This window comes from Archocentrus centrarchus, chromosome 14 (genome assembly GCF_007364275.1).
Source record: "Archocentrus centrarchus isolate MPI-CPG fArcCen1 chromosome 14, fArcCen1, whole genome shotgun sequence".
Lineage (NCBI taxonomy): Eukaryota > Metazoa > Chordata > Actinopteri > Cichliformes > Cichlidae > Archocentrus > Archocentrus centrarchus.
In genome coordinates this window covers 11,222,241-11,248,003 of record NC_044359.1, presented here as the reverse complement: position 1 = coordinate 11,248,003, position 25,763 = coordinate 11,222,241, and the positions used below count along the sequence as shown (strand labels likewise).

The 25,763-nt window shown below is 41.1% G+C and overlaps 1 protein-coding gene across 7 annotated transcripts; it reads left to right on the top strand.

The window, feature by feature from the left end:
- Positions 1 to 3,933: 3,933 nt before the first annotated feature.
- Positions 3,934 to 25,501, top strand: LOC115792027 (tubulin-specific chaperone cofactor E-like protein). Of its 7 annotated transcripts, none has more exons than XM_030746372.1 (10): positions 3,934 to 4,010; positions 5,036 to 5,105; positions 5,977 to 6,062; positions 8,600 to 8,745; positions 8,874 to 9,013; positions 10,265 to 10,446; positions 12,899 to 13,155; positions 14,686 to 14,812; positions 14,900 to 15,016; positions 22,389 to 25,501. In XM_030746372.1, exons 4-10 carry the CDS (start codon positions 8,610 to 8,612, stop codon positions 22,732 to 22,734), a joined length of 1,305 nt encoding a protein of 434 aa, XP_030602232.1. In that variant the 5' UTR covers positions 3,934 to 4,010; positions 5,036 to 5,105; positions 5,977 to 6,062; positions 8,600 to 8,609; the 3' UTR covers positions 22,735 to 25,501. The 7 variants fall into 7 exon arrangements, with proteins under 7 accessions (XP_030602232.1, XP_030602235.1, XP_030602237.1 ...); XM_030746374.1 differs by having other exon boundaries at positions 3,972 to 4,010; positions 5,039 to 5,105; XM_030746373.1 differs by lacking the exon at positions 3,934 to 4,010 and adding an exon at positions 4,310 to 4,761.
- The last annotated feature ends 262 nt before the right edge of the window (positions 25,502 to 25,763 follow it).

The window sequence follows — 25,763 nt, the reverse complement described above, 5'->3', positions numbered from 1 at the left end:
GACGCCGGGCCCCCCAGCGCTAGACGAGTGCCGTCGAAAAAATTGGAGCCGGAGGGGGTTTTGTAATGGTCGCGTCGTTCTGTCATGGCCGGGGAGGAAACGGACGAGGAAGGACTCACATGAAGGACTCCAGAAGCAAACATAACTAAAAAGGGGATTTATTTCAACGGGGAAACACAAATACAAAAACCTTGGAAGGGAGGCACAGGGAGACGAAGGGCAGGCACAGGGAACACAGGAACATGCGGGCACAAAACATCAACGACGCGACAGAGAACAAATGAAAACTGAGGGCTTAAATACACAATGGGTAATCAGGGCAAGAGGAAACAGCAGGGAACAACAGGTGAGGCAAATGAAACTAATTACACAGGGGAAGCAAAGCTAAACACAAAGCACAAGGAAATCACATTGGCAAAATAAAACAGGAAGTGATAAACCAAGGAACACGCAGACAAGTCACAACACTGGGAACATGACAAACATACAGGGAGGACAAACTCAGGAAATAAATTAACACAAAACGCTGGGCCAACGGCCCAGGACATGACACCTATAACCTTAGGATATCTGTGTAAGAGTGAAGTGGCTCCTATTTTCAGTTTATTCACCTTTTAGAAACAGTAAAACATCATGAAGGACAATGTAAGATTGATATGTAACACAAATCTATCATTTATAGGGATTGTAAACACAGGCAGCTAACCAGGTCAGCACTATATTTTGTTACATTGTTCGCTGAGTGAGTTAATTACCTCAACATTCATGCTCATGACGAACGGATGTAAAACTCTGACTGCAGCTGTAACTGTTTGTCTTCTTGTTCCTGCTCTGCAAAGCTGTAAAATACAAAAGCTATTTAGAAGTATATTGTGACATATAAATCAGGAAAGTAACAATAAACATATCAAATTACATATTGTTCTTCCAGGATAAAGTCTGCAGAAGTAGCTGGAGCTGCTCTGCATGACTTACTCACAAATTGGTACAAATCTTTTTACCAACTGTAAACACAGTTTGTTTCTCCCAAAAAATTCTCCCAACTGTTCCAAAATGTTTGGGGTTAATTACGTTAGAGAAGCTGCAGCTGCTTCTGTTTGGATGGGATATTTATCGTTGGAAGATATGATGTGAACCTCGAGGTTATGATCTGAATGTGGCAAACTAAAGAGATGGCGAGAGATGGGGACACCATGTTTGTTAGCTGCTTTTTTTCCCCCCTGTTGTTTGCGCGACTCCCACAGCTGCTCTCCATGGACAGACAGCTCACTCACTGCTCTGTGGGTCAACAAAACTTTTGGATATGTCTGTAATTCGTTGGCTGTCTGGCACAGCTGCATTATTTGAGCCGTGGGTGGACTTTGGACAGACTCATGCGCAACAGCTCCTGGCACAAGGAGATAACACGGTTTTAAGCACCACGGATTTTGATCAATTTAAAAGCGTGGTGTGTCGGCAGGAATATAAAGGTGTAGAATTCGCAGCTATGTTAGCAGGTGTTTGGGGTTATAGTTATAGTTATTATAATTCATACTGAGAGAGAGAATAATGACAATGAGAGGACATTTATAGAAACAGCAAAGTCAACATCCTCCTGCATGCACCCAAAAATGTCTGTACTAAACTTCATGAAATATAGATATGAAGGCTGGAGCAGTATTTCAGTCTAAGCCGCTGCTCAGACAAAGTTAAAAATCAAAACTAAACCTCTGCAGTTTGTGTTTTTGCATTATTCCAGTATTTACCAATGTTCAGCCTCACAGTGCTAAAAAGTGCTACACATACACTGATGGATCAGAGTCAAATGTGCCACCTTCTCATTCTTGAGGATCAAAGACTGCTCCAGATGGCCTGGGTGAGCAGTGAGGTACACCCTGCTTATGTCACATAGAGCTGGTATAACACAGGAGTGTCAATATGTCTGCACCATGTGGTCAAGACTAAACGTTCCTGGAAAACATACTGGGAAATTACATACAGCTTTATTGAAAATTATACAACTTTTTGTCTTTGATGAATTAAAAGAGCTACTTCTGAACAAAAAAAAAAACCTGGAACCTTCTTACTGAAATGAATTTATACACTAACAAAGAAAAAATAGAAATTTGTCCAGGGTGGAATTTTTTTTTTTTTTTAAACTGTAAGATTAGCTATTTTTTGTATTAATATAGCACATGGGAGCTTGATGAGAGAGCCGTCTGTCAATAATGAATGAGCGATAACGATGGCTATGATTACTTTATTTATCCAATTGCCCCTTTTTTTTTCTGAAGTAAGGATATTCCACCACATTCTTGTTGGAAAACCACAATCTGGTGTATTATTAATTTTTAAAGCTGTCTTATAATCCCATGAGGGATGAGTCGCTGCGTGGCATGATGATAAAATTACATTTTGTAGAAGCAAACACTCACTTAGCTTAAACTGTTTTTATACTGTGGGAAGGAAAGTGAAGAAACAGGGAGCCACAGAGAGGAAATTTAAGCCCACAAAGGCCCGGTCACACAGCAGATTCAAACAAACAACATTTTACAGACACAGCATTATGCCACAGTCTGTATTTAATAATGATGCGTTTTTTCAGTTTCCCTGCAGCAAAGTAGATTTACCCTGATGTTTTAAATGCAGGGCTTTCACTTGCATGGAGTCTTTTTTTTTTTTTTTTTATGTATATACTGGTAGTTTATCTTGAGGATCTAAACACCTCTTTAACCACTGCTTTTCGATGGTAAAGTCTTCGTATATGGGATTGTTTATCACATATTTTTGCCCTGTATTAAAAAAAAGAGAGGAGGGTGAACTGACCCTGAGGGCTGCACACAACTCAAAAACCTCTCTTGGGCCACATGAGCACAAAATACTTGATTTATACAAGACTGCCATCTAGTGGCAACATGATGTAGGCCTGTTGCTTCCTGTGACAAATATTTATGTTGCAAATGATACTCTAAGAAAAAAAAATTTAAGCCAATGATGGTTAAAAATACACAAACTGTATTTAATTCCTTTTTCTGAGCAGAAAAAGGAATTTCATATTTTAAAGTTCAAAGGATTCATCATTTGCAAAGGTTACTCATACTGAGTGATTGAGACTTTTTTGTCTGAATGCTTGAAACCAGTTTAATTAAATGCAATTTAATAAAATTATGAGATGAACATTAATGGAAGTGATTGATGTGCAAATGAAAAGTTAAATCACTGTCATATAACAATCATAAATCTGCACCCTGACATATAAGTGAAGTATCGTTTTACACATGTCTTTAAGTGTTTTTGCAAATTAAAATACAGGAGCACTGAAGCTTTAGTAGTCACCATAGACTTTACACAGAAGATATTTTTTAAGTTTAAAAAAAAAATGTGAAAAAGTATTTGCTCCCTTTCTGATTTTTTTGTGCTTATTTGTCACGCTTACATGTTTCAAATCAGCAAAGAAATTTTTATATTAAATACAATCAGAATTAGTTAATGATTTAACAAGGGGAGCACTTACGGTTTGGATAACTTTTTCCCTTCAGTAAATGAAATAATCATTGAAAAACTGCGTTTTTTGTTTAATTAGGTTTGTCTAATATGATCTGAAACATGTAAGTGTGACAAATATATATAAAAAAAAGGAAAACAGGAAAGGGGCAAATACTTTATGCCATTTTCACCTTTGCTGCAAAGGTAATAAATATACTGTGTCTGTTATTCAAAAATTCTCTGTAAAAGCAACCTATTCAATCTGTTGAAGTGAAATTTATTTTGCTGATTCAAATCGTAAATGACAAAGTAACAGTCACGTTATTATCATTATTATTATTATTATTATTATTATTATTACTATTATTTCGTTAATTCCTTGTTTTTATGTCTTGTATATTTTGCTTATTCGATTTTAAAGAAAAAAATAATTTCCAGTCCGCATTTGAACTACGTAACTTCCGGTAAAGTGGGCGTGTCTTAAGCTGTCAACTAACCGAAGAACAACAAAAACAAACAGACCGCAGACGGGGGTTCCGCGGAAGGTGAGTGGCTGCACGCTCAGAATGTACCGTATCACTTCCAAAATACAGCACGAGCAGTTACCTGTGTAGCGAACTTTGGAGGCCCTGATAGTGACCTTGCCCCAGCAGTCCCCGAAATGTCTTTACCGATGTGAATTTACAGCCAACGTGTTGCACGCTTTTTCGAGGTTGACAGTTGTGTCGTTGGCTCGTGTTGTGCTTAAATGTTCAAACACACCCTGTAGCACTGTTTAAATGTCGCCTTACAGTTTGTTATCCTTAAACGAGCGACATCGCACAGCTAGGCCTCGGTGTGAGCAGGCAGCCCCCCCGAATCGACGCTCGTTATCTGACCAGAACACCGTTTTCCCCGTACCCTGTTAAAAATATGTCGGTTTAAAATAGCTTCGCCTATCAGCAAGCGTCTGCAACTTTTACAGTAACAGCTTTGACCTTTTTACAAGTCGTTGTGGGTTTACGTTCAGTTCGGGTAACATTTATCAGTTCAGGTTGTTTGTTATTGTCTGAAAAACGTACTCTTTATTGGCAGTTTGGTACCATTACAGGTGGAACTGCACCGCTATTGGCAGCAGCGAGCAGCTGGTAATATTTAATTTTTTTGTTTTAAAAGCCAACTTCCTGCCAATTGTGCCGAACTGAACAAAAGGATCTAGAAGAAACTTTTGAAACAAAAAGATTCCAGAAAAAAAGAAACAGATTATGCCAGGCTTTTAAAAGTCTGTGTTTTTTCTGCATAAAGCACTGAGAGCAGGTTAGTCTGACATACGTCCATCACAGCTTCTTGATTTCCGTGCACTGGGCTTGACTGCTTCCCCAGTTATACCACATAAACAGTTGTTTTCATCTCAGGAACTCAGCTGTCAGCCTACCTTGCCTTTGTTTGTCACGTAATGCAAGTTTCACTGCCTGTGATGTGGAGTCGAGCCTGTCTTTCTGTGCAGTTTTTCGGTTGTCCGGGGGCATTTTATGCCTGCAAGCTTAAAAATAAGTTTTCCCTGACTCTGTTTCTCATCATTTTCTCTCAGCAGGGACCGAGGCATGTGATCTGATGTGCTGGTGAAAGCAGTCTTTCCTTTGGTCTCTGCTACATCAGAGGTAAGAATCGGGGGATCTGTGTAATGAGAAACGATCTATGACAGAAACATCAGACAGAGTCCGGATGAAACGCTCAGTCTTTTCACAAACACACAACTTCAGGTGGGCTGAGTTTAAGATGATCAGACGGCGTTTATCTGAAACTGATAGGGCTGATCGGGGTTGAGTGAGACGGTGAGTGCTGGGTGGACAGGCAAGGTCGAGGATATATGTTATTGTATCACAAAACTATACATAACAGAGCATTTTTGGATACTGCAACATGCAAGAAAGGAGGAAAAACTGAGGCAAATTATTATAAGTTTGAATCTTTTTGTTTCCTCTTTCTGGCAGTAACATTGATTGATGTATGCTTACAGGTCATCGAATCCTGCCCGCTGGGTTTTTGTCCCCTACTGATTTAAAACCAGCCCACAGAAAATCTACATTTTCTGTTGATTTAGTTAAATAATTGCTCAGCCAGCTAATCATTTTACAGCAGGAATGGCAACAGAAATTATAATCATAGCAGAAAATGGATTTCAGTAGGAACAGGTGCCTTCACTAAGGAAGCGCCTCGCTGTCAGCCGTGCACCTGCTCTTGTCAGTGCTGCTATGCTTTTCACGTTTCTGCCATCTGTGACTTGTAGTTAATTCTGTGATGTTTGTGGGTTATTTTTAGACCTTTTTATCCTTTAACACGTGCACAGAAGAATATAGAACAAAGACAAAAGACACTTTGTTATAATACCACCAACAGCTGACTGTGGAATATTTAGTAGTGAAGAAATTTCACGACTGCACTTGTAACACAGATATCATCCTATCACGGTACCACGCTGGAGTTCACTGAGCTCCTGAGAGTGACCTATTCTTTCACATATGTTTGTAGAAGCAGTCTGCATGCCTAGGTGCTTGGTTTGATACACCTGTGGCTGTGGAAGTGACTGGAACACCTGAATTGAGTGATTTGGATGGGTGAGTAAATACTTTTGGCAGTACAGTGTATATCGCGTCAAATCATGACAACAGTCGCTTCAAGGCGTTATTAGTTACAAAGGAATAAAAGAGCATCTCAGAGCCCACTCACGGCACCATCTGCAGCACGTGTAGCAGAGTACCATCAGAACTGTCAGGTGGTGGTGTGGAGTCTGCACATAAGCATGATTCTTCTGCATGTAGTTATGGTCATGAGTTTGTTACCTCACTTAACAGGTGTGTCTTTGTTCAAGAGGGCAAACCCGGTCCCATTACTATTAATATAATTATTAAATGCTGGCTCCCTCCCCCATAGTGTGTCTTTTGTCCTATCTCCCTCTCCTCACCCCCAACCAGTCACAGCAGATGGCTGCCCCTCCCTGAGCCTGGTTCTGCTGGAGGTTTCTTCCTGTTAAAAGGGAGTTTTTCCTTCCCACTGTTGCTTTGTGCTTGCTTATAAGGGGTTGTGTGATGAGGTTGATTTCTAATATATAATACAATACAGTGATGTAGGAACAGTAAAATAATATAGCGTTACCTCAGGCACACAACTACACGCTGGTCCGGGTCAGTGGGTTCTCTGAAATAATTTCTCTGCCTCAGATGTGATCCCAGCTCTGCCAACAAGAGCTCAGACTGCCCCCTGAGAGCCTGAAGTATCACAGGCTGTGACCCTCCCTGCTGCTGCTTTCTCGTTTCTTCGTCCTCATGTTTAGAAATATCAGGACCTCATTATATCATCGCTTGATGTCGACTTCATTTTTTTCACAGTGTGTTTTATGAGGATGATTTATTTCTAAAATACATTTAAATGCAAAAAAAAGAAAAAAGCATTAATCTGCTCTGTCAGAGTTTTCTGACTTTTTACTTTTACTCCCTACATTTTTACACAAATATCTGTACTTTCTACTTCTTACATTTTCAAAACAGACTCGTTACTTTAGGTTTAACGTCTGAGAAAAGTTTGCAATTTCCGGTCAGTGCGCCGTCAGACATCAAACGATCTGAGCCTAAATGGAGGAACAGTAACATGTAAGAGACAATCCTACTGGCGTATCCTCCATCACCGGGGCTTACCGCATACAATGAGATTAAGGAGGCAAAACCATATAATAATGTATCATTTATAGTGCTATAATCAGGGGTTACAGTGGGTCAGACCAAGTGCAGACATCCGTAGTTGTGCTTGCAGTACTTCAGCATCTTAGCTAGCAAAAATAAAGGGAGTAACGTGTCAGGTAATTTTAAATGCAATGTTTGAAAATGCTCAACAAATATGAGCAAACACACAGAGTGTCTCCAGTTTGTCGCACAGTGTGTCTGCCAGCTAGAGAGAGACGCTCACTCAGGGAGAAAGATGTAAGAAAGAGGACAGGAGAGGAAGAATAGAGGTTAAATTTAAAGGTAAGGACTGAGGACAAACTTAGGTATGCTGACTTTGTGTAATTCAAAGATAGTATGAAAACAGGTCAGATTATTGTACTGTATTTATAGTAAAGCTCCATGTTGGACTGGAGCACAGAGGCTGTGATCATGAGTTACAGGTTACATCAGTGCAGCAGAGATGAGTTTGAATCAAAGCTGCTGATGCTGAGATTCATTTACTGAATTCAACATTTATACAACCTGCTACTTTTACCTTCTTTGAGTACATTTCAGAGCCTGTACTTTTACTTAAGAAGTTGAACCAGTACTTCAACTTTTACCAAAGTATTTTTTAACATAAGTACTTGTACTTGAGCACAGAATGTCTGTACTTATGCCACCTCTGTGTATGTATACACACACACACACACACACATATATATATATATATATATATCCACTGGGGTTCCGGTGCCCATGCTGTTTCCAAAAGAACCGGTGAAAAGCTTAGGAACGGGCCCGCGTTTCCACCGCGCTTGCGAACCGCTCCTTTATGTATGAGTGTGGGCGGGTCGTCGTCTGAAAACGGAAACCAAAGCGCAATAACGTGGGAGAACACGCTCCCCTTTCTTGTGCTGCGAACACATTTTACGGTCCAAACCAAACTACTGCAGCATCTGTGTGCAGCACTGAGGTAAACACAGACAGAAAATACGAGCAAGACGACACGTACGCACTTTGTGTCCGTTTATCTGTGATATGAACTGATACAAAGCAGCAAGTTCAGCCTTAGAGCCCAACATAATTCACAGCCGTGAAAATCGCTTCGCTTTTCTCATGTAATACACATGTAATATGGTAGAAAAGTTTATGTTGAGACGGCAGTCACGCCCTTCTGCCGCTTTCATCACGCCTTCTTGGTTCGAGACCAGCTAGCTTGCGGGGCCCGAGTTGAACCTGTTTTTCGGCCGAGCACTGAGTGCGTTCGTGGTGGAAAAACCGCTGAACAGTTCAAATACTGGCACCGGCACCGGAACCCCGTCGGTGGAAAAAGCGGCAAGTGTAAAATATTACAGCTGACCCGGGGCCCGGTGTAACTGTCATCATGGTTCCACAAGCTGCACAACCTAAAAGCCTTTCTTTTTTTTTCTCTTGCATGGATACCTGTTCAGGGCTGGAACCATGGAGTCCTCTGATGAAGATGAAGTGCGCACCTTCGTCCAAGTCCTCAGTGACAAGTATAACCCAGAGAACTTCCCCTATGGCCAAGGTGTAGGAGTGGTCGTTCTGCCCCGGCCTCCGGGGTCCCCTGTCAAAGGTGATGGATTATAGAGGAAGTTATTTCAGGGCTGCGATTATGCCGCGTGAGCAGTGCTATCACTTGTGATAAATTCAGTGTAGAGCTCTGAATGAAGGGCTGAACTGACTTGAGTTTCCTGTTTGCAGACCGCCTCTTCTTGCCCAGCGCACTGGTTCTGAATGACAGTGGAATCAGTAAAGCCGGCGACAGGCAAGACATCGCAGCTTTCTGTGCCCACGTGGTAGAGCTTGACCTGTCCCACAATCAGCTGAACGACTGGGGAGAGGTGGGTTTCTTGGAGTTTTAGTTTAGTTTACATAAATTTTTCATAAAAGCAGAACCACCTGGCTTTTGTTTGAAACAATATAGTTGGAGCGCTGCCTCTATGCTACTGTCTGCAGTGAAAAAGGCCTAAATTTAGACCAGTACTTTATGTGAAATGGGACTTTTTCACAAAATATAATTTGCTTGGTCACAGTTGATAGTAATTTTGATGTATTAAAAATAATGCCCTGCACTACACAGACTCCCAACACATATGGTCAAAAAACAAATGAACATTGCTTCAGATATCACATTGCATGCTTTACTGCGAGTGAAGAAGCAAGCCAAGGTTAGCCAGCTAGCTGTAATTTAGCTAAAAAGCATGTATTGTGCATTTTCAGTGTATATGCTGGTTTCAGTTGCTGTACAATATACAGAACATACCAGTGCAGGTCACTGTTTGAATCTGAGTCTGTGTGTTTGAATCTGTGTAATTAATAAAAGTCACTGGAGGCTGGGTTGTGCTGCATGCCTGTCACTCTTCCAAAACATCCTGTCAAGCCAAAACAAACAAACAAATCCTTGGAGTTACACCATGTTGTTATTTTACAAATAGTGTATGCAACAGCTTTGTGTTGAGGGTTGAAGGATCCTGGTGCTGGCTGGAGGAAGAGCTCCCTCCTGCTGTGCCAGCTGGAACACCTAGTACCTCTCAGGTTAATTGGCTTCCAGAAGGAGTACTCATTTATTAATAGGTAGGGTTGGCTGATCTTTTTTTTTTTTATTAACCAATAAATAAATAAATAGGCTACAAATCGTTTAATTCATTAAACTCCTGTCATTCACACAGGGTTTAGCAGCAAGCCCCCTTTTCATTTATTTGCCATCCAGAAGCCAAAGGAGCTAGCTAATCTGGACTTAAAGCCCATGTAAAACTAAACCAGATATTACTGATGCATTATGTATCTGGCCTAAAATCAGAATGAAGGAAAATGTGAACACAGTGCAAAAAAAAAAAAAAAAAAGGTTTTATATATATTCGAGTTATGTAGGTAGGCTGGAAAAATAATGTTTTTTAAAATAAAAATTATTTGGAAAGTTTTATAACTTTGTCAGCCGGTTTCCCAGTCATGGATTAAGCATGGTCCTAGACTAAAAGGAAAAAGTCAGTGAAGACCAAAATAGGAAAAAGTATTTAGTCCAGGATTAGACATAATCCCTGTACGGGAAACTGGGCCTATATTATTTATAACTCTGTGCATGGTTTTGCCAGATTGGCACCATCGTTTCCAGCATCCCTCACCTGGACTTCCTCAACCTGAGCATGAACCCACTAAGCGGCGTGCATCTGGAGCCGACCATGGCCGAGGTTTTTTCCAGGGTCCGGCGACTGGTCCTCATTAACACACAAATCAGCTGGGACACTGTTCACACGCTTACACAACACACACCAGAGTAAGTGACGAAGCATGGAAAAGTTTGTGTATGCTTATGTTTGTGCCAGTGTTTTTCTACTTTTTTTTTTTTTTTTATTAAAAAAAAATGCTTTTTGTCAAATCGTCTGTATATCCAGATTTATAGTCAGGAAAAGTTTTCACAGGTCGCTCTGTAAAAGAAAAAAAAAAAAACTGCACCCTTGTTGCTTCCTTAGGATTTGAGAGGGTAAGTAGCATCCAGCTGCTGATAATCAAATGCACTTGATTAACTGATCATCAGCAAGTGTGACCACCTTTATAAAAGCAGAAGTTTTGGCAGTTTGCCGGTCTGGAGCATTCAGGTGTGTGATCACACGATCCCACAATCTTTCCAGGAATGGATGTCTGATGTCACTGAATGGTCAGACTGTGCAATGCTCAAAGAAACTGCAAAAATCCCAGAAGCTACATCTCAGACCCTGCAGGCCTCAGTTAGCACGTTAAACAGCACAATTAGAAATAAGACCGAACAAGTATGTCTTGTTTGGAAGGCTGCCATGAGGAAGCTTCTTTTCTTTAAAAAAAACATGGCAGTTTGCAAAGTTGTCTGAACAAACAAGACTTCTAGACTGCTGTGCTTTGGACAGATGAGACTAAAGTGGAGGTGTTAGGATGTGATGCACAGCAACCCGTTTGGAGAAAACCAAACACAGCATATCAGCACAAACACCTCATACCAACCGTGGTGTGATGATTTGGGCTTGTTTTGCAGCCACAGGACCTGGGCACCTTTCAGCCATTGAGTCGACCATGAACTCCTTTGTATACCAAAGTATTCTAGAGTCAAATATGAGGCCATCTGTCTGACAGCTAAAGCTTGACCCAAATGCGGTCATGCAGCAGGACAATGATCCCAAGCACACCAACAAATCTTCAGCAGAAAGGCTGAATCAAGGTATTGCAAAGGCCCAGTCAAAGTCCAGACCTCAGCCAGGCTACTTACTCGGCTCGACTCAACTCTGTTTCTGTCGTTTTCCATTACAATTGAGTACCATATGGGTGAGGTCATTATAGCAAGATGGCCCAAAACTCATGTGATGTATTGGCACAAACACAAATGGTTGCTTCATCTAGCTCTAGATTCTGTCGTCAGCCACCAAGCCACAAAAACACCTGCACCTCATCATTGTACCGCAGTGTTGGTTAGTGTGTAGCTATCTCCCTAAGTGCCAGGTTTCAAAAATGGCAGGTTTGATTCTTGTGAAGGAGTCACACTCATGACTCATCTAGTGACGTCACTCCCTGGCCAATCAGTGGCGTGCGGTCTGTTGACGTCACATTTTTGGCTCGACTCGGCTCACTTGGACCCCCAACTGAGTAGGTACTAAAAAAGTACTTGGTACCAGGTAGTACCACCTAATGGAAAACCCTAAAAACCGAATCGAGTTGAGCTGTGTAGCTAGTGGAAAAGGGACGTAAGAGAGTTGAAGCAACGAAGTCTCCACAGTGTTGGGAGAGACTGACAAAACAAAGTAATAAAAGTTATTGCTGCTAAAGGTGGTTCTACAAGCTACTGAATCATAGGATGTACTTAGTTTTTCAAAGAACTGTAAAAAGTGACTGTATATAACATTTCTGACCAAAACTCTGCTAGTGAGCAGATTAGTGACGTGTTCCTTCGTTATCTTGAACACACAGACACGGCGTAGCCAGCAATGTGGCCACTGAGGTTTCAAAACAAGACGGTAAAAAACTGGTACGAATCAATGTGTGACACTATAGATGGCTTTTACTTTGAAAAGACTATGGGAATTCTACGAAGTTATGACCACGGCCTCTCCCACTGGGTTGTGTTTAGGGGGTCAGGTTGACTCATGGCTCGTGAGGAATAATAATTGGTTGGTTTAGCCACAAGGAGTGAATCAGAGGCGTGGTTGGTAGTGAGTAACTTTTTCACTTGTGCTATTTTATTTTCAAGTGAAAGACTAATTATGTATTTTGTTATTTATGTTTTTTTCATTGTTTCACATATACAACCCTCATCTTCCTTATTTCTATATGCACAGTCACTCCTGCAGAAGAGATGTATAAAATAAAGTTCTTTACAGTTTTCAAATTTCTGGTTTTGATGATACTGCAACTCTAGGACCTAGTCTCTTCAGAACTGTAGCCTTTTCTTCTTGTAAATAGAGCGCAGATGCTACACATGATGCATTAAGAGAAACCAACCCTGGTTACAGCCCTCCACACAGAACAACCTGCTTCAACAGTTAGTAGCATTTCCTTAAGCTGCCACACAAACTGGCAGCTTAAGGAAATGATTTGGCCTATAATTTGCCTTGTATTCAGGACAGGGTAGAAAAGTCAGAAAATGTTGTGACAAATAAGACAGTTTTGGTCTTATGCACATATTAACTGAATAATGTCTTGTCCTTTACCTGCTTTATATGTTAGATTTAAAAAAAAAAAATTCCTTGCACCTCATCTTCTAGGCTGGAGGAGCTCTTCCTGTGTCTCAACGGCTACAATACCGTGTCCGAATCCCAGACGTCCTGCCCGTCGCTACGCCTGCTGCAGATCACAGAAAACCAGCTGCAGGACTGGGCGGAAGTGAGGAAATTTGGGCTGCTGTACCCCAATCTGAGCACACTGGTGCTGGCCAATAACAGTGTGGACTCTGTGGGAGACACCAAGGAGACACTGGAGAGTCTCTTTCCCAACCTTCGCAGCATCAACCTCAACAACTCAGGTCTGAAGAGTAAAAGCTGCACTTTTTTATCTGTCAGTGTAATGTGTGAATAAATACCCCTAAACTGGTTTTAATGTTTTTTATTATTATTAGTGATGTCAGTAACGCGTTACTCTGACTACTTTTTTCTGGTAACGAGTAATATAACGCGTTATTATTTGCAATCCAGTAATCAGATTAAAGTAACTCATCCAAGTCACTGTGCGTTACTGTTTTTGTCATTTTCCTCAGCACAAAGATATATTTTTGCTTTGTTCTTGTGTCTCGGGGAGTGACGTCTGGTCGATGCGACAATTAATTCCCGTTTTAACATAGCTCCTTGGATCACTGGGACACACAAACCTCTCAACCACGATAAGGTGGCGATTCACGGAGGAGTGAATCGCCTGTTTTCATCATGAGGACAATAACAGCACAGTGACACAAACGTAAACAATGGAGGGAGGAGAGAGATGCACGATTTCTAGCTGGAAATACAGGCACTATTGTGAGTTTGTGTCAGCTAAAGATGACAATATCAAGGTTAGTGGTGCACTCTGTGCTGGTGACAAAGTGCTATCTAGCTTCAAAAGCACTACGTCCAAGTTAAAGAAACATTTGGAGTCGCAGCACGGCACAGTCACACTTACAGAGCGAGTCCCAGCAGGTGGTGAAGCAGAGCTGCAGCTAATGCAGAAGGCCCCCCCCAGCACCCAAACAACAAAAGCTGGACTTTGGTACAAAACCACTAAGTGAGGGAGAGCTGAAGAAGTTGGTCGGACCGCATGTAGTAGAGGAAATGCTGCCCTTAAACACGGCTGACTCGCCCTCGGTTCATGGTTGTCATTATTATTCTTTTGGGGGGGGGCAAAAGCAATCGTCTGCCATAAAGTGATTCCGATGTTTCTGTGTGCTTTTATGTGTAATGTCTTCGCTTATATTGGTAAATAGAGTGCAGTCAGCATGATTTATGAAGGGCTTATATATAAAATACAGAAATAACCTGTTTTGCAGGAATCTTTAGGAGTCTGTGTTATTGTACCTACATTATAATCAATCCAGTGATTTTTGGCCACTTAAAATATCTTCATAGAACTGTGATGTTATATTTGTTGTGATTTCTACAGCCTTCTGAACCAGATTTCGGTTTAAAATACATTTTTAATGTCAATGACAGTTTTTACCTTGATAAAAAACAAAGATATTAAAGTCACTTTGCCAAAAACTGAGTGCAGCTTCTACCTTGTGATAAAAATGCTGTTTCTCACTCAAAATGACCTGATATCATTCATGAGAGATATGTTTCACAGATTATAGGTCAACAAGTCATTTACAGCCGTTTAAATACAGGCAATCTTTTTTGGCACAACACCGGCAGCTGTTGAATGTAACTTGTAATCTAACTTAGTTACTTCTAAAATTAATTAATCAGTAAAGTAACTAAGTTACTTTTTAGAGGAGTAATCAGAAATCACATTACTTTTTCAAGATAACTATGCCATCACTGATTATTATTATAAATTTAATCTAATCTAATGTAATCTAATTCAGGTCTTAGGAAATGGGCAGACATTGAAAGGCTGAATTTCTTTCCCAAGCTGGTGGAGGTCAAAGCAAAAGGAATTCCTTTACTGGAGTCTTACAGCACTGAGGAGAGACGGAGCCTCCTTCTAGCACAGTAAGTCTGAAGCCAGATGCCTGTTTGTTCAGTAACATCATCATCTAAATACTCTGTGAACACATTTAACACTGCACCTCCCCTCAGGCTGCCCTCTGTAATGGTGCTGAATGGGGGTGCTGTGTCTAATGGTGAGAGAGAGGATGCTGAGAGGTTCTTCATCAGGTACTACCAGGACTGTCCAGAACAGGAGCGCCCTGAGAGGTACAGTGTCATCCACACACATTTTCCAGTTCACACCCAGTTGTAACGAAGGCGTTTACTCTTGGATATCAATCATTCACAGCGCTAAGTAAAAACTGTAACAACAATAATTGAAAATGTTATCAGCGCTGTGTCAGAGTTCAGTTTCTGGATGGCTGGACTTTACATGTCATCAAAAGCAATAAAGTGTGTGGTCAGAGATTATAAAAGATGTGTCAAGGTGCACAAATAATCCTGAATAAAAGTCTATGGGAGAATTCTGCAGAGATGGTGGTAGAAGTATACGGTCCAGATGTTTTTCAAAAGCAGATTTGACTGGTGATTCAAACTTGCAGCTTTTGTGTCCTCGTGACCTTTGAAATTAAAATGAGTTTAAATAATTCTTCAAAACAAATAAGCAACTGGAGTTGTTTTTAGATGCCTTGCCAACAGGTGAGACTTGCTGCCTAAAGGACTTTGATGTGGTGAGTTTAATGTCCAACTTTAATACCAAAAAAAAGTGAAACAACAACAAAAAAGTACAAAAACAATATTAATCTTTTTTTTTTTTTTTTACTTAGACAGAATCACAGTTTCTCCCCATTAATGGAAAATGACAGAATGCTGTGAAACTGCCTTTACGTCACTGAGGCTCGAGTACCGTATTTTTCGGACTATAAGACGCACTTAAAAATCCTTAAATTTCCTCAAAAATCGGCAGTGCGCCTTATGTATGAATTCTTGTTGTGCTAACTAACCTTGAACCAATTTTATGTGGTACACTGCGCTCAAAAATCTGTCAATGTTTTAGTGTGACTTTGTTAAGGGATGCTTCACAAATACCAACATTTTCCAGATAGTACAAAGCGTACAACAGGGGGGAGGGGGGGTAACACCCAGCGTACGCTTTTCAAATAGTTGAGCGCTGCCGTCTGATCGCCGATGGCCGAGGCATCCACACCAGTGCGTGGTCTGCAGCGATATTTCCTCCGGTCTGGCAGATCAGTTCAAAAGCCTCATTGAATTCTCTAAAATAGGCCATCATCGATTCACAAAATGACTCTACTGACGATATTAGACAGGAACAAGCTGTGAGTGCGGCGCAGCAGGTGTGGAAAGCAGCCGAAGCCGCCGGAGATAAATTCAACAATAAGTAGAAGCATTGTTCCAAAAATGGAAACCGTACGCAGTAAACAGCAGAAAACAATGATGGATTTGGCCTGTTTTCATCTATGCTGGCCCGGATGTTTGTGCGTAATCTGGCGATCAGCGGCCGGCGCTGTTGCCAACTTTTGTGCAACAAAACTCGCTGTTGGCTGTCTCAAAAGTCACCAGAAGTCGCTAAAGGACGAATCGAGGTCCAGGGGTGTGTGTGCTGTCCCCCTCAGGGCCAAAGAGAGGTCCAGGCGATGCCACAGTAACAACAACAAGACTGACTCGGATAATGACGAGAGGGAACCTGGCATGCTTGATGCCGAAATCGCCCAACTGTTCAACTCAGACACTGAAGATGAGGAATTTGATGGATTTGTGGAAGATGAATGATTTAAAATGTGAGTGTATTTTTCTGTATTTTTTACAACTGAACAATATTCTGAGTTATTGTGAATGAGTTGAATAAAGTTCAATTTACCTGACGCTTTTGTTTCGCTCTACATATGTTTTATCATGCGCCTTATGATCCGCAAAATACGGTAACTCTGAGAAATGCCTCTTAATGTGGTGCAATACAGTTTAACAGCACCACAACCACACCCTCCAAAATAGCCATATTGATCATAACAACAATATGAGAGTCCAAAGTTAAACTAACTAGTGGTAGTTAAATATTAGTTATAAAGTTTCCTGGTTTGGTTTAGGCTAAGTGAAGGTAATTCAACAACCAGCTTATTCTTTAATCTAAAGCAACTGGTCACCAATGTCCCAACTGTGCCACAAAGAAGGTCATTTGATATTAATTGATCTAATTTGTAGGCTGTTATTATATAAATATAAAAGGGAATGCATTAACTAAAGTATAATCATTTAAAAATGAGACTTCATTTTGGATGCTTCATACAAATCTCAAATAAACTTTATGCACTGATATCCCACTGACTGCCACTTGTTTTCATCATTTTATTGTTTTTAATTGCTTCATTGCATAATTATTTAATCCTTAATAGCTAAAAATCCCCTCATGTGAGTGGGTAGTTATTGATATTTTTTTACTGTAACTTATTGTCAATTTTACTTAGTAGACCTACACAGGAGTTTAGAATTTATTGTCTCTGAGTGTGAGCACAGTGTAGAAACGGGTTTGAAAAACGTGTGCATCTTTTCCATCCTGGTCACTCAGTGAGAATCTGAGCATCTTCAGCTCTGCCACCTCAGCCTCCCGTCTCTGTGTCAGAGCCACCATCTCCATTACATCGAAGCAGGGCTCAGCACCATCCTGTAAACCTTCCCTTTCACTCTCGCTGCTATCCCTCTGTCACAAATTACCCCAGACACTCATCTTCACTCGCTCCACCCTGCCCTAAACACTCTCTTCTTCACCTCTCCTGTGCACTGTCCTTTGCTTTGGATGGTTGAGCCCAAGTATTTAAGATGGTAAATGTTGCAAATTTGCAAAAGCAGGAAAGAGGATATTTTTTTCATTTGTAGCTCATCCAGCTAAAGGACTGATGGCGAGGTGTCTGTCAGCCACCCACAATTCATAAGAATCGCTTCTCTTCCTCAGATTTTAGTCAAAATTACACGCAAATTGTGGCCGAGGTCACATTTGTCAATTTACAGGCAGTAACCTGTGAATTGTGATTGATTTTAAGACTGAATTGAATTGATTGAAATGACTAAAATAATGATTTAAAAAAATATGTTGTATATTATGTTAATCAATAAACTCAATTCTAAACTCAGTGGCTGCCGTCAGATTGTTTCATCATTTCTGCTATTGCAACATTTAAATGAGTAAAATTCATACTGAAAGTCGTTACTTATGGCTCGAATATGGAGCGCCAGGTGTCCGCACCGGCTTTCAATTAGAAAACATAAATGCCAGTTATGTTTTCTAATAACACCTGGTAACATTAGTAACCACCCTCCATCTCTGTCCTTAATTCACATTCAGTATTCTATATGATTTTTTTTTCCCACCCTTTTGGAAAACCTTCCTCGGGGGGTCTTATGGGGGTGAAATAATTCACTGACTGCATTCCACTTAACCTCAGCAGAATGTTGGGGAGGGATTTCTGGAGGAAGGTGTAGTCTCTGACTGGGGGAAACTAACCTTTGGGAGACAATGCCGCCACTCTCTCCCTGCTCAATGAGTCCTTTGTGCTGGGAATTCTCTGATTGGGAAAACTGATACACCAGGTAGCAGGTTGATTTTTTTTTTTTTTTTTTTTTTTTTATGTATACACCTCTGTCAGCCTGAAGCCTTAATTTGAGAGATTGATTTGTTTTCTGATGTCACATGAGCTATCAGAGCACTCCTAGCTATAAATTGTTTTATTAACTGTGGAAAAACTCTGGTTGTCGTCTTTTTTTTATGTTAAACCTCATTCATAACCATCTAAAGACTTCTTTTTCTTTGTGCTCACTTCCATCTCGCTGATTTTTATTTTCTTTCGTCAACTGTTGCATTTGTGGTTTTGGTTCGGTGCCACGTTCCCAGTGTAGGTCCAGGGTTGGGGATCACCGTGACTGTTCATGTGCACATGGGTGTTACTGGGGTGTGGGACACACTCAGTAAGCAATGAACGCGCAGCTATCCCCTTTCCTTTCGGATGAGGCTGCGGCCTCGCTACCCCAAGAGATCAGAGCTCTGCAGGTGGGTCACAGCCTCTCAAGTGAACACATCTGACACGGCCTGGCTTTGAGTAACTATAAACGTGTTCTCAAACCATAAACTGGACTAACAGAGATAGATACATCTCAACAGTTTCTTTAAAAAAAACAAACAAAAGAAACAAGCACGGGACAGGAAGCATTAGTGGCGAGACAGAGCAGAGGCAAGAGTTAAAAAAGAAACCTGAGAGTCGGCATATCCGGTGAAGTTAGCAATCAGTGGGTCTAAACAGAGCCACAGTCTCAGCGAGAGAAGTGGGAAAATCGACATTTTAACTTTTTGAGCTGGTCATCTTTCAACTAAATGACTGGAGAAATGAGAGAATGAGTTAAGATGAAATGCCTAAAAGAACCTCTCAGCTAGATGGTGTCTCTTACCTTTGTAATGTTGGGATTTCTTCTGCAGTAATCAAAGAATGATGAAATGACAGGAATGCCAACTTCTTATCACCTGCAGCATTGTTTTCCCCATTATACCATGATTACCACCTTAAATGAAGCCTCTTAGGTAAATGGCTTCCCTTAGAATAGCACTTTGTGCACTGTGGCCTTAGAGGAGAATTCCCAGGGTGGACCACAAGTTTGGCCAGAAAACCCTGGGCCAGGGCAGCGTCTTTGTGGAGGAGTTTTGGGGAGGGAAGTGAAATTGCTTTGATTGGCCCAGCTGTTACAGTAGCTTTGAAAGCACAGGCCTTTTCTCCTGGATTTTATTTAATCGTTCCTGGGGCCTTATCTCGAACACGCGTTCCCCTGAGATAGCTGAGAGCTTTCTCACGGCAAGCAAGTGGCAAGAAAACTTCTGTTTCTCTGCCTCTTAAACTCTCATAGCTTATGCATTCATTAGCCTGAGTTTAAAGTCATTTTTTTTTCATCTGGGGTGACCACTGAAGTGTCTCAAAGATACTTACTCTTTTAGGTCTATACTTCACCATAAGGGGGAAAAAGGAAAGGTGTGCATTAACAGTGGATATAACCTGTGGGTCTGAAGTGAAGCCAGTGCAGATCAGCCTTAAACCTGCATTCTTCAGAACGGCCAGCAGAGGTTGCAAAGAGGTTGTCTGTTCATATAGAAGTCTATAAGAAAATTACCCCAATTTTAACCTGATTTATGACCTCAGTAGGCTCTTTCAATGAGTTTATCTTCTCAGCCTCTAGTTTAAAGTTTTATTTAATACAGCTTATTGTTAAATTTGTAAATGGATGATTGAACAAGGTGTGATTAAGATTGAAAAGCCACTCTTGTAATTGGTATTTCCATAAGAGGGCAGGGTGGATTTATAGACCAACCTGTGGTCCTCGGTTTATGAAGTCCCATTTTGAAGCCTTCATGTGAGCTGCGTGGCAGATTTTATTGGCTAAAAATTTGTCAATCACAAGTCATAAGGCAATGAGTATAGGGCTGCAACCATTCCTCGAGTAACTCGAATAATTCTTTTATAAAAAATCCTCAAAGCAGATTTGTTGCTTCGATGCTTTAAATCTGCAGCGCTCAGGTGTCTCCGTGTAAGCGGAGCGTTTCACCCGCATTAGCAGCATTAAAGTTCTCCATCATCATCTTCTTCTTGTGGGTTTAATAGCGGTGGGCAAACCAGCTTAGAGCTGCATTACCGCCACCTACTGGACTACAGTGTGGATCAGGAGTTAAAAAACCTGTCAGATTCTAAAAAGTTCTCCGTTGCTGTGACAGATTCCCTTTAACACAAAGTGGATCATCGCTGACATGTTTTTCCACACCTCCACCACTTTCTGCCATGTTTGTGTGTTGTGCTCTTTGTGCTAAGAATTTCACCTGTTATTTTTTCTCTACTTCAGCTCCCAGAACAGATCGCTATAACTGTGGTTTGCTAGCAAGCGCTGCTATTAGCATTAGCAATCGTTCGGTACCAGAAGGACCCTTACCCCGTCAAAATATTTTTTTATACTTTAATCCCTGATTAGTGACTAAATATAGACCTGCAGTAGAAATGTATTTAGGAGAATGCCTGTGAATATAAAGCATTACAACATTACGCTCTTGCAGCCCCCAGTTTTTCAACAAAAACACTGATAACAGCAGGCAGTTGTTTTACGTGCAGTCTGTCTGCGCAAAGGGACAGAGCCGTTATAGAGATGGTGAGCTCAGGTGTAGCAGACGTAAATGTTTTTCTAGCATCCAAAAGAAGCTTTTTCCCCCTGTAACTACCATTAAACCTTTACTGGGACACAATTGACGGTCATCAACCACCTGATCAGCAAGTGAAGAAAAGAGAACGTTGTAGCTGCTCCATCCACTGCTGTTTGTTTCACACAGAGAAAAACTGCAGTACAGAAGTTAAAATATGCAGATGAACTGTTAATATGAAAAAAGTATTTCTTATCCGGTTACTCAAGTAATCAGTGGAATAATCAGTAGAGTACTCGATTACTAAAATAATCAATAGTTGCAGCCCTAATTGAGTATACCCTGGAAAATCCTCCTTTATGAAATTTAGAATGGGCAAATTTACAAAATAAGTAAATAAATTCAGCAGAGTACCTGCAGCACCATGGTGGATTTCTATATGACCAGAAGTCTTTTGGCAACCACGGGTATCGCCCCCCTGTGGCTGTAATAAAGAGTGCAGGTTCAAGGGTGTTTTCACACCATTTCCATTTAAATTGAATTCTGGTCTTTTTTCTTCCTTGTTGCAGTTTGTTTGTGCGGATGTGACCATGGTAATTACACTTGGGTACAGACCAGAGCAGCTGTACCCAGACCCCTTTGGTGTGGGTCCGGTGGTCTGGATCTGCTTCCAGAAAAATTCCAGAGCAGTCCATTTATAGTGAGAACATGATCTGGCTTCCATCCAACCAAGTGTACGCTGCAAGTTTGAGCTAAATGCCTTCTTGTACTCAGTGTGCTTTGCATTCTGGGATGTGGCAGAGCGCCATAAATGTGCAGAATACATAAGCTGTACCAGCTAGCTGTAAAATTAACCAAGGGCTCACTTGCTGTGCACTATTCCAGAACACAGCACCTTCTTCCTGTATTCCCCTTTGTTGCTCCTGTCCCAGACAGATCTGGCCAGTAGGCGGACTGCCTGCTCTGACGTGGTTTGTCGTGACACATTTTGGTTCACTTTCTGTGTGAAAAGAAACGGAGCCGGGGGAAAAAGCTGCAAGTTTACAAACTCATCAGCTGATACAGCTCAGAGTAAATGAACTGTAGGTATGAAAACACCCTGAGACACTTCGGCACTGGCTTCACTTTTCAGACGCTATGTCAGATTTGTATATTGTCCATGACCACTGGAACAGTTTCTAGATGTGTATCTGCTATTACAGCATCACGGCCTCAGTTGCCAAATGTGGATGCAGAAGATAATTTTTAGATTAGGGCTCCATTCAGTGATACTGAACCTGGAAACCTCACTACCGCAGCTAGATTCTAAGTAATCACTGCCCCACCCAAAAAATCCCATCTTTTGTGTGAAACATTTCTAATGAGGATTCCTTGAGTTTGTATATCTTTGTTTTTATCATGTCTCTGAAGTCATTCAGTTGATCTAATAGCAAATAAAACACAAGCTCTGCTTTGTCACAGGTACAGTATCCTTGTGTCCAAGTATGGCAATCTGGCTCCATTGGCAGAGGTAGACCTGAGTCCTCGCTGCACCATGGTGATTGTTCGCTGGGGTGACAGGGTGGAAACAGTCAGCCTCCGTCTGGAGCAAACAGTGGGCGACCTAAAGAAACACCTCAAGGCTCTGCTGCAGCTGCCAATCAATGGGATCAGGCTGTTCTACATTGACCAAGAGATGAGTTCAGTCTTCGGACCGGAGGAGCTGAAGTGCGGCAGCCGGGCCCTCCATTCTTACAGCATTCGAGACGGCGATGAGATTCTGGTAGTGCCCAGGGACAAAAGCCGCTGCAGCTCCTCGGGTTTTTGAGTCGGGAGGTTTTCTAGCTTTGGATGACTGGGACTGGAGGGATTTTAGAAAATTATTTTATTTGATTTTATTTTATTTTTTTTTTTTTGAATGGTTGGGTTTTTTGAATGTAAAGAGGTTTGGTGCCCAAACAAAATAGTAAACACATTTATGCAATAGTATATTTGCACATAGTAGTTTGACATTTACACAGACTTGAATGCAAGTCACAAATTATTATGCTTCATGTGGCTTGAGCTACAACTGCAGTTTGCATGAAACATGTTGCAGGAGGTGCGATCAAAAAGTTCTAGGACCGTGCCCTTAATGACCAAAAAAATCATACCTGACTTTGGCCCGTCTCCCCTTCAGGGTCTTCCACTCGTGCACCTCTGGATTGATAGCAGTCTTGACTCTTTGCGCCTTTCACCTGATGTGTCACTTTCAGGCTGGAAAACTGCGGGCTCTTGGATTGAAAACTGCTGACTGGTCTCAGGATTGTAGCCAGAGAAGCTCTCATTAAACGTGAAAGTCAGTTCAGTTTTCTCTCTGAGGTTCAACGTAAAATCGTGGAGAGCATGTGCAGGTGGTTTAAGATGACCTTGAGGGCGAGATCGGCCAAATGCACCAGGTGTGTTTTTTTTTAGGGACATGGCTGTAGAACATTGAGATCACACTTTACTTCGTACAAATCAAATACTTTCTTTAATGAAAAAAATTTCTTCCCTTATTATTAATTAAATGCGCACATTGCACATGAATTTCAGAACTAAAATCACTTTATGATTAAAGCGTTTATAGATTTAAAAAGCTTCCCTTACCCACTGGTACCAAACTGGGGACTAATTAGTTGGGTTTTTTAAAAAAATTTTAATATATTAAAATTAGGTGACAAAACTTCAAATAGAAATCATTCATTGGGTATCAGAAATGCCAGCTCAAGTCATGCTTTCTACTCCTTTTCAGTGCACATTGTGACTCCGTAGTGACTTTTCTTTCATTAGAGTTGAAGCTTGTTTACTATAAACTGGCAGCAGTAAACTTTATATAGTCTGGCTTAAAATTATTCCAACCTATTACGCTTCCTAAAAGCAACCATAGTGGCAAAAACAAAAAGGGCCCATATTCATGTAGCGACGAATCAGGCTTTAACATGGACTCTCGATTTGTTTGTCGTGCCAAGAGTTTTGTAAATTTGGTACCATCCACAATTGCACTGCATTAAAAATAAACAAAAAATTTACATTTTATTAATATTTTTCTGATGATCTTTTTCTAACCTTTATTTAGGCAGAGAAGGTTAGATTTTTTTTTTTTTAATTTTCCTCAAGGGAAAGTCTGAAGGTAAGCAACACAAATAATTCCCTACTACTTCTTGTTACCCAGATCAGACTCTTTCCCGCGAGCGTAGTTAAAAATCCCGGGATAACCCCCGAGCTGATGCATAAATGCCATGTATTTGGGGGAAGGGGGAGTCATCCGCACGCACACACACGGATACCTCTCAGTCGAGACGACCTGGCAGAAAGATGAGACACGTTTGAGGTGAGCTCTGGTCTGGGACAGAGAAAAGAAGGAGTGCTGATGCTCAAGTTACGGCAGGTCTTCTGGCTGTCCCGCGCATGAATGGAGCGGCTCTCTCACCTTGCTAAAGCAGCTGAGAAGCGTCGAGGCCTGCTCTGTATGGTAACCACACACCAGCTGCTGTGTCACAGACACTTCCGCTGCATTTAGGTTAGAACGGGTTCACTAAACAGTTTCTTGGCCCTCGCCGGTCCACCCGAGTCTCTCTGCTTTACATCGGTCTCACAGACCCCTCGCTTCTAGTTTGTGCTGTTTCGCAGCACCTGGTGTTGAGAACTTTTCCACTGAATCGCACTGGTGATGAAAGAAATAGCATAATTTGACACAAGCACATTCTCATCTACTGATCATCAACAGGAATTTTTCAGTCCAGAAACAGGAGCATCTTATCACCTGAACATTTACAGAGCTTTTAAGGCTTTGGCTGCTCTTTGCTGTGTTTTACCAGCTGGCGCATTACAGGTGTAGTCATTTAAACTACGTGTCATAACCATAATGGTGCATTTTTCATGTGTTCTTTGGTAGCAAGTGAAGTAAAGTTGGAATCATGGCTAAAGATGAAGTTCTTGTCTGCTTTAGCCCCTAGTTAGAGCTTCCAGTACAAAATGCTTCTCTTGAGCATGTTCGGATAAGGCATGTGAGCATATGTTTGGGGTGCAGTTGTCCTGAGACAGCCTTACAGCGCCATCTGGACTGACTGCTTTTCTTTGTGTAGTAGATAACTGGAGATCTCTTTGTTTTACTGACTTGCATTAATCTATGTTATGATGAGTGGCTTCTTGCGAAGTGCTGGGATGAGTGAATTTTTTTTTGTTTTAAATCACTGGGAGGTGTTGGGTTGTTTGCACAGTCTGGTATTTCTTTGTATCTTTAAATATTTTGTTGTGTATGAGACGTGTCATTTCAGGGAAACCATATTGTTTATGGGCATTTGTAATTATGGCATTTCTAGAATATTAACTGCTCCCGTCACCTTTATCTCTACCTTTCAGTAATACCAAAACAGAGTTTACTTACAGATTTAGAAGTTTAAAAAAAATATGTCCTAAAATACACTTTGCCTTGTGCTGGTTAGAGTGTGGTGTTTTAATTTATATTTTGTAAGCTTTCTGTATTTCTTTCTTCTGTGCACTTTTAATTCTTGTTTGCATTATTGCGATCTTAATGCTGTTTCTATGCCTGTACTGTATAAAGGTGCTTTCAATTCTCTTAAATAAAATAAATAAAAGTTGATTATTCCAGCTAATTGCTTCGTTACATTTTATAGTTCAGGCAGGCAAATAGTCTCCATCCATGCTAATCAAATGCACCTCCATTCATTCAATTTCTTCCCCTTGTTCAGGTTCACATTTTGGCTGGAGCCTGTCCCAGCTGTCATAGGAAGAGCTGGTGACCTTGGACAGATTGCCAGTCTGTTGGAAGGTTAACCATTCACATTCACACCTGCAGCTAACACCTTACATGCA

What these genes read in the sequence shown, in the direction of transcription:
- LOC115792027 (XM_030746372.1), top strand. Translation starts at nt 8,610, where the DNA reads ATGGAGTCCTCTGATGAAGATGAAGTGCGCACCTTCGTCCAAGTCCTC. An exon ending in CATCAACCTCAACAACTCAG is followed by an intron (nt 13,156 to 14,685) that starts GTCTGAAGAGTA and finishes AATCTAATTCAG; the next exon opens with GTCTTAGGAAATGGGCAGAC. An exon ending in CGGAGCCTCCTTCTAGCACA is followed by an intron (nt 14,813 to 14,899) that starts GTAAGTCTGAAG and finishes ACCTCCCCTCAG; the next exon opens with GCTGCCCTCTGTAATGGTGC.